General features: G+C 34.5%; 3 protein-coding genes across 4 annotated transcripts; 1 reads left to right on the top strand and 2 right to left on the bottom strand.

Annotated features, from left to right (window-relative positions):
• Nucleotides 1-468: 468 nt before the first annotated feature.
• On the bottom strand, nucleotides 469-2,487 carry LOC111307149 (uncharacterized). Its single transcript, XM_022905169.2, has one exon. It carries the CDS (start codon nucleotides 2,146-2,148, stop codon nucleotides 748-750), a length of 1,401 nt encoding a protein of 466 aa, XP_022760904.2. The 5' UTR covers nucleotides 2,149-2,487; the 3' UTR covers nucleotides 469-747.
• A 2,022-nt stretch (nucleotides 2,488-4,509) lies between these two features.
• LOC111306760 (uncharacterized) lies at nucleotides 4,510-8,095 on the top strand. The gene is made up of 6 exons (XM_089751583.1): nucleotides 4,510-5,605; nucleotides 6,165-6,337; nucleotides 6,520-6,604; nucleotides 6,715-6,909; nucleotides 7,089-7,261; nucleotides 7,449-8,095. The coding sequence occupies exons 1-6, from the start codon at nucleotides 4,814-4,816 to the stop codon at nucleotides 7,558-7,560; spliced, it is 1,530 nt and encodes a 509-aa protein (XP_089607709.1). The 5' UTR covers nucleotides 4,510-4,813; the 3' UTR covers nucleotides 7,561-8,095.
• A 51-nt stretch (nucleotides 8,096-8,146) lies between these two features.
• On the bottom strand, nucleotides 8,147-12,744 carry LOC111306759 (nuclear transport factor 2-like). 2 transcript variants are annotated; one of them, XM_022904634.2, is made up of 10 exons: nucleotides 12,588-12,744; nucleotides 12,345-12,463; nucleotides 12,070-12,204; nucleotides 11,280-11,586; nucleotides 10,638-10,903; nucleotides 10,304-10,490; nucleotides 9,973-10,094; nucleotides 9,830-9,895; nucleotides 9,227-9,308; nucleotides 8,147-8,658 (listed from the first exon to the last, which is right to left on the bottom strand). In XM_022904634.2, the coding sequence occupies exons 2-10, from the start codon at nucleotides 12,381-12,383 to the stop codon at nucleotides 8,630-8,632; spliced, it is 1,233 nt and encodes a 410-aa protein (XP_022760369.1). In that variant the 5' UTR covers nucleotides 12,384-12,463; nucleotides 12,588-12,744; the 3' UTR covers nucleotides 8,147-8,629. The 2 variants fall into 2 exon arrangements, with proteins under 2 accessions (XP_022760369.1, XP_022760363.1); XM_022904628.2 differs by having other exon boundaries at nucleotides 8,147-8,639; nucleotides 12,588-12,743.
• Nucleotides 12,745-13,488: the final 744 nt, after the last annotated feature.

Genomic DNA, 13,488 nt, shown 5'->3' with positions numbered 1-13,488 from the left:
AGTAATTGGAACAATGCATGAACTGTAAATCCCGTTGCTTCAATATGCCTATGTAGGTTAACTTGTGTGAATTTTAGGGTTTCTCAGCAAAACTAGATTACTATTATCAGCTGGGAAATTCCATTGTTAAGAAACTCCAATTCAAAATGCCGTATTTAATATTAGTTCCGTGACTAAAGTTCAATGTCTGATAGCCTTAATTATATATATATATAGGTCTAATTCCCCATTAAAATCTAAAAACAACAATATCGAAGTAAATAATCAACATCCGCTAAGAGTTTGATATTATATTATTCAAACTATTCATTACTCGAATAGCTTAAATTCAATTAAATAATAAGCAATTCAAAATTGAGCCTTTTTTAGCCGAATCCTAATAACTCATGAATAATTCGACTCATTTACATTTCAAAATCAAATAAAAAAAAAAAGAGAAAATGATAAAAAAAATTCTGACAACCCCTCCCCCCCCCCCCCCCCCAAAAGAAAAAAACACTTGTTAATAATAATTCATTTGAGCAACAACACTCCAGGCCCAAAGTATATAATGGACGTAATTTCATTTAATAAATAAAATATAAAAAGAAAGGAAGGGAAAGAAGGGCCTAACCGACTTCATCAATTGGTCAGTCTTTCAAAATCCATTTTTAGGTCTCCTCATATCCAGACTTTTTTACTCCATTTTACACTTAATACCACTCAAAAAAACCTACGTTCCTTTTCAAACAAGTCCATCTCTCAATTTCAAAGGAAACTCAAGGTATCAACGGAAGGGCTTCGATGCATTGATTTCCCCTTTTTTCTAGCTCCACCCCCACATGTAATGGAAATTTCACATCCACAAATGTTACCAAAACATGAAAACAATCCCTCATTGTCAGTATGTCTTCTAACATGTCTTGCTTTTTTGGCAATTGTTGAAGGAATCCCACTAGACAAGAAGCTAGAAATTTCACCACCTCGGTCATAAACTGGTGGGAGTTCGGTTCTCCACCTTTCTAGTTTCGACCGAAGCCCTTCGATGCTGTCATCCAAACTCCAACCTCCGTCCAATGAACTCTCTGTCTCATCCATTCTGTTAAGATGCATGTTTCTTGCCACGGCAGCCGCCACTTCCGATGGTGATGGACCTAATTCTGAATCGGTCCAAATTTTCGGCCCACCAAGTTTTTTGGGAGCCCCGTAATCCAACCTTAATGTCCCAACTGGTGACTTGCCAGGGGGTGTTTTCAACCCAATTTTTGGGCCATTGGCTCCCTTTTCATGACCCTTTTTTCCTGGATCCTCCCACCCGTTAATAATCGAACTTGGTTTTCCCTTTTTATTACTACTTTTGTCAAACGTGTAATTTACCATGGAACTTCCCCTGGAATTAACCCTGTAATTGTTTTTCCCAATTTCTGACCCGTTAACCATTGACCCACCACCATAGAGAACTGACCCACCATCGATAATGGACGACCCTATCATGGATCTTCTGGGCCTTACATCTGACTCGAAAACCGAACTTGAATCACTTTTGGTCCGTCGAAGCTGGGGTTTGATCAAGTCGTTAAGCAAAAGCTGATGGTTATTGTTATTGCTTTTGGTAGTGCTCGAAAGAGGATTGTTATTGGAGCTTTGAAACGGGTCTTCCTCGCCCATTAAATGCCGATATCCAACCGCCGATGACCCCATTTGTAAGTACAATGGCATGCTCCTCATTGAACTATCAAGCAACGCCACTCCAATGTTTAAAATCCCTTGGGGTCGACCCGATGGTCTCCTAACCTGAAGCGCAATGAAACTCATCCCTAGTTGGACTCCATGGCGATGGTGCGGCCGAGAAATTGGCTGCGGGAAAAGGTTTCCGACGATGGCTCGGACGGTTCCCACGTGGATGTCACGGAACCAATGCACGGCGTAAATTTCGATCATGACAGCCGAGGTGTCACCGTGAAGAAACTCGTCATCGACACGGAAAACAAACTTGTCGTTCCATGTTGGGTTGCTGTGGCCTTGGGTGTCGATTCGGGTCGACAGCTTACGATCCGAATGGACCCAAGCCACCGCGTAGGTTCGCATTCTGCGACGACATACGGGCTTCAAATCTTGGGCTGAGATCACATTGAGTTCCAATAGCTGGAATGGTGCCAAAACATTCATAATTTTGGTAACAAGAAGAAGAAAAAACTGCTAACGCCGGTGTTTCTTCTTCTTTGTCGTCGCTAATGTTGTTCTTATTATCATTAGCGACGAAATGATGGTACTTCGTCGTCGAAGTCCTCTTCGACGACGAGGAGTTAAGAAAAATAAAGCGGAAATATTGAGAGGAAAATAAAGGAGGAAGAGAAAAAAGTGAGGGCATTTGGAAATGATATGTAATTTGTGGTAATAGAGATGAAACCGTTGTTTTCTAATGTTGGAAAAATAAAAGTGGGATTTGAGGGGGCAGTTTTTGACTCTGCCTAGGTGGTCAGGAACAACAACGACAAGTTTGTTTTATTTATTTATTTATTTATTTATAAGACCTTTAGTTAGGATTATTATTATTATTATTATTATTATAAATTAAGGCATGGGAGTTTTGAACTGTCGAGCTTTTCTATTTTTGTCTAACCTCGTTGGCTTCCATTTTTAAAAAGGAAAATATGATCTTTTTTGTGTCCGCTTCTCTTGTTGAGAGCATAGAGCTGAGACTTTCGGAATTTGTTAAAATTTTGTAGACTAATTAGAAACTAAAATGAATCAAGTTATTCGTGATCTATTTAAATTTAATCCGAAAAATTTTCAAGTTTAATTTGTTACTCTATTGAAGTTAAATTCAAGTAATTTAATAAATGAGTTGAAATATTTACGAATTTAATCGAATTTAATTAAATATTTATTTTTTAATAAATTTAATATATATATAAATTATAAAAAATAATATTTAATATTAATATTTATAATTTTGTCAAATTAAGTCAAGTGACTTAATTGAATAACAGGTTGAACTCAAATAAAAAAAATAAAACTCAATTAAATTTAAATCAATGTTTAAAACCTCAAATTTTCTAATTAAACAGACCATACCATCCAAATTTGTAAAATCAAAGCCCATATCATTGGTAAGTTCAAGAGTTAGCAAACACGCATAGGGATTTTAAGGGTCTTTCAAAGTATGGAATGGGTTAAATTTTGGCCCACTAAATTTAGAATGCAAAGTAGCACTATGAATTGGCCCACTCAATGCTTCTTATTTTTTATTGATTCAAGAAAATTAGAAGTATCAATTTTATTAGAATTTGATTTTTCATTTGAAGGAAAATGAGAATGTGTATTATATTAATAGAATGGGATAAAGATGGATATAATTTTAAATTTTTTATTAAATATAAAAATAAAGATAGGTAATATAATATCTACTTGTTTTTATACTTATATTTTATATATTTTTTATTTATTTCATAAAATAGATTTTTAATTAAATAATATAAATTATTATTTTAGATTAATAAAAATTAATATATTTTTATTTAAAATATATATTAATATATATCTAAAAAAACATTACATAAATATCTAAGGTAAAAAAAAAAAAAAAAACTACGAGTACAGAATTATTCATATTAATTAAATGCTCATGAGATAAAAATAAAAATAAAAATAAATTTGAAATATCTGTTAAGTATTGAATATAAAAATAAATATGATATAAAAATCTATAAATAGATGAAAAATGCGATACCCATCTCATACTTTATTTATTGGTATTCTTAATCTAAACTTAAAAAAAAAACTTCAAAATTACCAAAAAAAAAAAGAAAATTATTAGAATGATGAATTTCCAATCCTAAATAAGATCAAATCTTCTTGATTTTGGTCAAATAAATCTAAATTTGAAAAAAAAAATAAAAGAAGAAAAAACCTTGTCAATGGTTTCAGAGACACCTTGCAGTTAATAACACACTGCACTTGCCATCTAATTGACCACCAGGCTCCAGCAAGCATTCCATGTTATATATAGTCCCAAGAACTTAACGTAACACTTTTCTATCATTGCCTGTGGGGCTATATACAGTCAGTGTCCTTAAATTTATGTGGTTTTAATCTTTTCGTGAATGATCTTAAAATCGTATTTTTTATTTTTTTTATATTAATATGATACATTTAAAATCTTGTTCTTCAGATGAGATTATTAATATCTTTTAAGCAATTGGTAACGCAATTTTCCATGTACTTAATTTCTTTTTTTGTTCTAAGGTATGAAATCCCATACTTTTTTTTTTCTTGACTTGGTTTGGTTTCCATTCTGTAGACTAGAAGTTAAACAATAGTTGACCTAATAAGGTTGGTAGTTGGTGCTTTTTTTTGGTTTCAGAACCATAAAGTAACTCAGAAAATAAATTGATTGGTAAACTTCATGTGATAATGTTTAAGTGATTTACTCAAAAAGGAATCACATGCATCTTGTTATATTCTTGACTTTGTTATCAATCCAAGTTTCTTACTTATTCCCATTCCCAGCCTCTACCAATTTGTAGTTTAACTAATGAAATATATGTTTTTGGTTTCCCCCTTGGGCCATTATTTCACAGAATCAAGGAATGAGATGCTCAAGTAGAAGTGAAGAAACTGAAGAAAAAGTAGAAAGTTTGATCTCAGCCAACTCAACTTAAGATTGCAGACATAAGCATGTGGGAGTTTCTTTTATTTTATTAATGTTGGAAGTCAAATTGAGTTTACTTTAGTTTAGTTTATTCATCTTCTGTTGTTCACCAGCTCATAGGCACAGAATTTTATAATCTCAGATAGGAAAAAGAGATCAGTATTTGAGGCTCCTGGGAAAATGCTTCTCAGAAGCTCATCAGCCCCAGTTATTGGAAGCCTGCTCTTCCCTTTCTCTGATAGTCCAAACAAAGATCTTGATACTACTTACAGGTTACTTCATGGTAACCATGATGGAAAAGTCTACTTCCATGGTCAGGAAAACCTCAACTTGACACCATTTTCACATGCTTCTTCTCCATTGTCTCATTCAATTTCAGGGTTCCCTCAATGCAATCAAGAATCTGGTAGTTTTCGCCTTAAAGGTTTAAGAAGAGCTAAGTCTGAAGGAAGCTTAGAAAGATTAGATTATAGTTCTTGTGATATAGCTCAGTTTGTTGATTCCAGAACACCAAAGAAATCTTTCTACAGGGATCATATAACCATGTTGCATAGTGTACCATCTTTTTCGATATTTAATGAGGGACTTGAAGATGGACAACTAGGGGAGGAGGCATTGGAGAGAACAGTTACAATTGAAGAGAGCATTGATGCTGTGGGCAATGCAGATTTCAGCTTTGGGAAAAAGTCTATGGAATTGATTCAGGAAGAAGGAGAGGAGGAAGAAGAAATATCAAACAGAATTCAAAGTTCTAACAATCAAGAAGTTGAACTTGAACCACCTAGTCCTCCCATGTATCTTGCTACAGGTCTTGGAATTGATGGTGTTGGATTTGGTGCCATGGCTGATGCTGTTGATTTTGGTTCAATGGATCTTGATGAGGATGGTGATCCTGAAGAGTTTCATAAGAGGCTGGTTGATGAGTACCCCTGTCATCCTTTGTTCCTAAGGAATTATGCTAAATTCTTACAGGTGAGACCAATCAATTCTATATTTTTTTGTCTTGTTTTCCCCAATATGTTGAATTTGACCTTGCCATCATAGGCATTTAAGATTTGAGATGTTTCTGTTTGATGTATGCGAACCATTCAAAGTCATATAAATCAAATTGGCTGTTATCACAATCCAAACAACAATTGGCTGGGCCTGGCACTTTCTTTTGGTGTATTTTATATCCATCTCATAGTAGAAATCAAAGGAGGTGATCATTGGGTAAATATTGAAGGTTAACTAGATGATGTCCAACTGTGCACCTTTCGAGTCACTGCTGCTTCTAGTTCAGTCTGAATTTGGCATAGCTTAGCAGAAGACCCTAGGGGAAAGAAACCCATCCTTTGTCATCATCCCTGGGAATTGGGATATAGCATATTTTGCTGCTGGGGCTTAAAAGGCACTTCTGTCATTTCATATCGATCAGAGAGTTTGCTTCACGCTAGATTGGCGCATAGATCATGCGACATAGATTTTTTTTAGAAGAAAAGAAAACATGATCTTTCAGTTTTATGGAACATGATTAAATCTCTTCCAACAGTCCAAGGGAGATCTTCAAGGAGCAGAGGACTATTATCATCGAGCGACACTAGCAGATCCTGAAGATGGTGAAATTCTCTTGCAGTATGCCAAAATAGTATGGGATTGGCACAAAGACAAAGACAGAGCCCTTAGTTACTTTGAACGTGCAGTTCAAGCTTCTCCTCAAGATAGGTCAGTACTTATCTACACTTGGCCAAGCACTTTAACATAGTTTATCTAAGATTTCACTCGAACTAGTTACCATCCTTCTTCGAAATTTGTTGTCATGACTTGATAAGTGTTAGCTACTGCATTTTATTGAACAGGTCCAGAAACTAAGAGTCATAATTTTGGTTTCTTTTGCTTTTTTCCAGCAATGTCCTTGGAGCATATGCTAGTTTCATCTGGGAAATAGGGGATGATGGAGAGGAACATGGCAAACCACGAGAATACCCGAAGGTGATATTTGACTCTTCACGACTTATAGAGCAGTTATTTCCATTTTCCTGTAAAGACTAAAATGTTGACATACTTTTGGCATGGCTGTAATGACTATTAATTTTTCTCAGGTTAAAGAGGAAAGCTCATTACCCGAAGAAGAACATGAGCTTGCCAGCCTATCTTTGCACCCTCCAAATCCAAAAGGTTTTGGGGTTCATACAGATATCCAGGATGTCGACATCGAGGATTATTATAGGAGGATTGTTCAGGAAAATCCTTGCAACCCTCTGGTTCTAAGCAATTATGCCCGATTCTTACATGAGGTGGAATTTGTTTATCCCAATCAACTTTTTTGCATAATTAGCTCATTTGCTTAACATCTGCACGACTGCATAGAAGAACATAATGCAACAGAGATTTGCATTCATCACCAAAAGTGGATGATTCTCATTTGACTGCCATTTTCACCCTTTTAAGTAAAACTGTCCTCTTGAATTGACAGTCTAAAGGAGATCGTGAAGGAGCTGAGGAATACTATTCACAAGCCATACAAGCTGACCCTGGAGATGGTGAAACGATATCACAATATGCCAAATTGGTGTGGGATCTTCACCATGACCATGATAAAGCCTCACATTACTTTGAGCGAGCAGTTGAAGCTACTCCTGGAAATAGGTAATTCAATTCAGTTACCTGAAACTGTCCGTGTAACAAACTCTACTTTTTTATGAACACAACTCGTATTCTAGTGTTCTGCAATTATCTTGGAGATCTAAAAGGATACAGGCTCTCAATAGAAAAGATAGTATGTTGTTAATGCTCTACCTGATAAATTCTTATCCTACTGTTTTGTATTTTACAGCCATGTTCTTGCAGCATATGCCAGCTTCCTGTGGGAAACAGAAGAAGATGATAACACAAAGCAAGACCAAACTCAGGTTTCTCTTCAGAATGGAGCTTTGTCTACATTATGATGCTTCATTCAAAAGCTGAAAATATTAGATACTAGATCACTTTTCCAAACTCCAATGTTTGTGTCAACTGTCAGACAACGTAAATATAACAAATATTTATGTTTCTTTTTCTTTTCTTTTGCAAACTTTCACTCTTTTAGAAACAGTTACTTTCTGTTAGTTATGGGTATTTTTTTAAGATGCAATGTAATAATCATCTGTAATAGCCTAATAGGACAAATTAGGCTAGTTTCTATTATTAATCAAAGAAATTCAGAATCAAAACTTAAACATACAATCATACTTAAAAAGTGGGTTTATACAATCGTATATCACACTTAAGAAGTGGTATACAATAAATATGAAATTTAAATTTTAACATCTGCAATTTTCTTTTTCTACATACTACGATTTAAAAAATAAAAAATAAAAAATTGTTTTCAACAAGGAATTACTCTTCATTTAAACAACTGAGCTTTACAATATATCTTTAATGAAATCATTGATCAGATAACTACATAATAGTAACTTAACAGTGTAAACTGGACCAATTATTTTGGCCAAAAACACAAAAAGATAAAGCTTTTGATCAAGCGGGAACATCATCTTAAAGGAAGAAATGGGGCTTGTTTTCTTTAGATTGAATAAATAGATCAAACTTTTGAGGCAGGCCTAAGTAAAAAGCAATGAGTTTTGTACTAAATATTGAAAGAATAAATTAAGTATGATGGAAGCCCTTTCCAAAAATAATGCAATTCCCTATTCCAAACACATCTAAGTAAACTATCAAATGAAAACACCTGATATATTGTTGTTGAATCCAACGAAAGGTAAATCTGCTGAATTGTGGTGACTGGAACCAAAAGTTTGATCCCTTTATAGAAGATTAAAGATCTGACTCTATGAACTTTGTCCAATTCTAGATACTTGGCCAGATGACCCTCTATCTTGGCGAGGAGTTGGCCTGTAGAAACCATTTCCTCTCAATCTATTGTAGTCTCGCTCACTTCCATCATAGGCACCGCCCCTGCCATAACTTCGAGCACCAAAACGGCCCCTTGGAGCTTCTGTTTGATAGCTGCCTCGGCCTCTACCCCTCCCTGTCCAGGACATTACCCACTTGATAAGAATAGAAAACAAATGTATCAATCAAATTGGCTAATGAATTTGAAGCAACCATAAGACCATGTTGGTTCTTGATTTTGCATTTGTCTTTAAGAAACAAATAATATCAATTATTTCTTTGATGATGCTGCAATTATCATTTTATTCTCAGGATGTAAAAGTTACTGGTATGAAGAAATTTCAGCCCTTAAAGCCTACAAAGTAACAAATCAAGGAAAGAAAAATGACAAAAGTATCACGATGCACCTATGCAGAGACACCTATATGTACTACTTTAAACCAAGCTACAATGAAATGATGCCATCAATCACTCAGTATAAGCACATGGAGGACCATTTTACAATGGACAATGATAAGCCTATGTGGGCATCTTATATGCCTATGTTGCATGCCACACCACACAGAAGGCCATGGGGTGAGACTCCTGCCCACCTGTTTGACAGCTGTAATGGGACTTTTAAGATGCCTATGTAGACAATATTTAGCTTCACAATAATAAGTATTCTAATAGGAAAGAGATACATTAATACAAAAATATAAAAAGGGGGAAAGAAATACATACTTCTTCCTCGAGATGGGATATAGCTGTTTGGTCTCCGCTCTTCGATGTACACTTGTCGTCCAGCAACCTGTGCAGTTCCTGCCTATATCCCCACACAGGATTTGACTAAATTAGTATATAATATCAATCAAAATGAACATCCTATATGAAAATAAATTAAAAAGTATATTAATATCATATAGTTAAACAACAGACCAAATAAGGAGGTGTCAGTATTGATTAAGTGAGCTTGGTGGACGGAAGGATGAAAAATGGGTTGAAAGTAAGGATTGGCGACACAACTAAAAGTTGACTATCAATTCTCATAGGGGAAAATGTTAATGGCTTGTCTTCATCTCTATAAGGAACTAGTATGCAGAGAGGAAAAATCAGGAGTGACAAACAGAAACATAGAAAATTTTACTAAATGCTGAAATTCCACTCAAGGTGCACAGAATGCACAAATCAATTTGGATTTTCAAATCTTACAATTAAGCTGAAGAGTCTTCCTGTTCTTTTTCCCAAAAATTCATTTCTAAAAACAATGCTCAGGATTGCAGAACACTTTACAACAACTAAAACAAGGGAAAAGTTTTTTGCTAGGTTCTTGAAGTAAATTCAGACCTTGACAGCATTATGGACACTTGTCATATCTTCAAATTCAACAAATGCATAACAAACGCCAACATCCTGCATAGAAATGAAATATTTTAGCATTAAAAAGCTAGATAAAACAATAGGACTGCAGGAAAAGCTACAAACTGAACCTTGCGACTACGAATCACCACTCCATCAGGACTGATTTCACCAAATTTTTTGAATTCCTCCTCAATTTCAGACTCAGACACAGTAGAGGGCAAGTTCCTTACATAAACAGATTTTATTTCACCTACAACACACAGGCAGTAAATTAACTACACATATTTAGCTTTGCAAATACAGCCAGCATGTGCCTTTCTAAAGTTTCAAACCAAATGAATGTTTTGAGATATTGCAACAACAGAATCTTGTAGAATTTCTACAGAATTGACATTTCTTACGTGTCACTATCCCATATAGTAAAATAGTTAAACATAATAGGAACACTTGAATTTCTACCTTCATCTTCTATCGCTGAAACTTCATCAACCATATCAGCCCCAGACATTTCAACTGCATTTGAGACAAAAGATTGCTGAGCAGAGTGCTGGGGAGCATGGTCCCAGTCGGAAACAGGTGGTATGTTCTTGTTAACAGAAACCTGAGGAGCAACTGAAGGTGCAGATTGTCCTTTAGCAACCCGTAACTCCAACAATCATGCATAGAAAACAAAAGAAATTAAATCAGCATTGTAAAGAGAAGTCAAATTTCTAATTCAATAAACATACATCAAAATCCATGAGCATATATACATAAGAATGACATAAAAATAACTGCCACATGTAGAGCATACAATAGAGGCATAGGTGTGCTTTTGGGGTTCTCCAACAGGCTCCTCAACAGAAGAAGGCACATGCTCTAGGACAGTATTCACCATATGGAGAAGTGAACCATTGGACTCTTGAACAGAACTGTTCTCCACAAAAATTTCAGACTCTGGAGCTTGCTTTAATTGTTGCTCTGGGAAACTATACTTGTCAACCGGACCATTTTCTTTGACATCAACAGGAGCCACAAACTCCCGTCTCTGGATATCTCCGCCCAGCAAATAGCTTGGTACTACAAAGAGAATTAATGTTATCAGCCAAAAAATCAAGAATATCCTAATCTTCATGCTACTATTTTTCAGGAGAATTTATTATCAAGAGCAAGCATACACATAATTTTGGAATCACCTTATAATCAGACATTAAAAGAATCTGAAATAAATAACCTATGATTCCAGAAAAGAATGTGTGGAATTAGATCCTGAAGCCATTGTAAAAAACGCTTTCTCTAAGATGGTAAATTCTTTTAAAGAAACGCAAGCTATAGAGTCACACTAATTCCTCAAAATTGTATTTTTTTATTCATTGGATTTCAGAACAAAACCTTTTATCAGGTCAATTGATAAGGAGAATCATAAATGTCAAAACTCAAATTAGATGGGAAATACCTGGTTCAGGAATTGTTGCTGAAACGTTGAGTTTAGGATCAAGATTGTGCTGGGCTAATAGGATTGTTGGATGGTGGTAAATTTGTTCCTCATCAATAAAGTGAAAGATGTCATTTAGAACAAAATAGCCTTTCTCTTGCGGTGCAAGGAAAAACGTTTGCACAAATTTCCTTCTGGAACTGAAATCCTTTACTTGCACAGAACCAGAAACCATCACTAGAACACCTCCATTCCAAGATTCAAGGGAATATGCAGACTTGATCTCAACCCCGGTGAAGTTGAGCGACATAATGAGAGCATGGATTTGCTTCCAAATAAAAATACAACAAAAGGGAAAGAATAAGCCAATAGCTCCTTTCGATGAACAAACAAACAATAAAAATCAGTATGAAAATGGGCATTATTTATGGAACTATGAAAGCAAACTTAAGAAAGCATAAGAGAAAAAGAAAATCAATTTTAAATAGCTAAGTGCAAATATTACCAAGAGACCTCAGATATTGATGACAAATAAAACAAGAAAGAAAGCATTATCCCATATTACTGCTTTCATAAACGCGTACAATTATGAACCGAATTGCTAACCTTTGATTGAAATGTTATTATTGACATAATGAGAGTTATGGATGAGGACACCAAATACATTCAATGTACTAAAATGTTGTGAATATTGAAGTAATCATCTAATTAGATATATGACACCAACTCCATGAACTGCTGCAACAAAAAAAGCAGATAACTTTGTTTAGTTGAAGATAACAATTGAGTAAAAAGGATAAAGTAAAACTACCAGCATTGCAGCGGCAGTTTCTCTGTTACTGCCATCCACACGAACCATGGTACTGGAATCACTATAAAACTGGTGCACTAAGTCTGGCTGGTGTTGAAGTAACTGATAGTACTGCCCCACAAAATATGTTCCCACCTAAAAAAAAACAAACCCATAAAGAATAACAAAAACCCAGACTTTATTTGCTCTTCATTTCCAATATACACTTTAAAAAACCAATAAAAATCACAGCTTTTTAAAGGAACAATCAATAAAAGAAAGAGTTTTTTAAGTACCTGAGCAGCAGTAACTCGAATGGGATAAGGAGTTGCCATTTCTGAAACTCCCTAAAACCCCAAAATATCAAAAACCTTTTTTTAGATAGATCCCAACACTGTATCCTCTCCCTCAAGATCTGCACCACCAAAAAAAAAAAAAAAACATTTTAATCCACTGAAATAAACCAAACAAATAAAACCCACAAAAAAAAAAAGAAGAAATCTGAGATGGGTATTTAGAGAAAGAGAAGAAAGTGTTACCTATAGAAAGATAATAGATTTGAGGGAAGATTTTCTCCACCGGTTTTTCTTTTTATGTGTGTGCTTTGTTGTATTTTGGCTCTGTTGTCTGCTGTGTTTTGGGTTCTTTTTTTTTTCCTTTAATTTTTGTCTTCTTTTCCAAATGTTGGTAGCCGTCACTGCGAACGGTGGAAAGCGTGTGGGCACTTCAAAAACGAAAAGAATAAAAAAAAAAAAAAAGAAAAAGAAACCTTTTACTGCTAACTTGCGCCAGTTGTTGTCTTTTCCACTTCCAAACTTTTTGTAATTTTTCTTTTGTTGTATAAAAAAAGTAAAAGAATTATTCCAAAAAAATATTAAGGTGAGAGGGTTTCAGTGCAACACCAAACAATTACATGTTTCAAAAAGACATTAAATTTATAGATCCATCACTGAGAAATATTACTAGTTGTACATGTCACAAACAACGATTTAATATAATTTTTTATTAATCAAATAATTTTGTATTTAGATATGTCGTTAACAATAATCTAATATAATTTTTATGGATTACAGGTATCGAAAATTAAATTTTGGTTGAATGTGAAAGATATTAGTATAATTTAAAATTGAATTTTGAATTTATTTTTTTATTAAATAATAATAGTTAACTGCTGATAAATTATAAGTGATTTGATACTATAGTTTTGCTAAATTTCAAAAACATAATTATTGTCTCCATGAAAAATGTTAGCAATTGTTACTGATTCTCCCAGCAAACTTGTAATAGAAAATTCATGTTGGCTTCGGCATATTACCCTTTTTTTTTTATGATTTTTGGCATATTACTTTTGGGAGAACATCATCAGAAGCTTATAATCTTTAGGCCAAAAAAAGAGGCTTTTAATCATGTTACATAGTATTCATGCCTGCCCCTTGCACA

This window comes from Durio zibethinus, chromosome 22 (genome assembly GCF_047325235.1).
Source record: "Durio zibethinus cultivar Kanyao isolate XHJ-2024 chromosome 22, ASM4732523v1, whole genome shotgun sequence".
In the NCBI taxonomy this organism is placed as follows: domain Eukaryota; kingdom Viridiplantae; phylum Streptophyta; class Magnoliopsida; order Malvales; family Malvaceae; genus Durio; species Durio zibethinus.
Note: the sequence above shows the minus strand (reverse complement) of the source record. Positions and strands in the feature narration are given on the sequence as shown.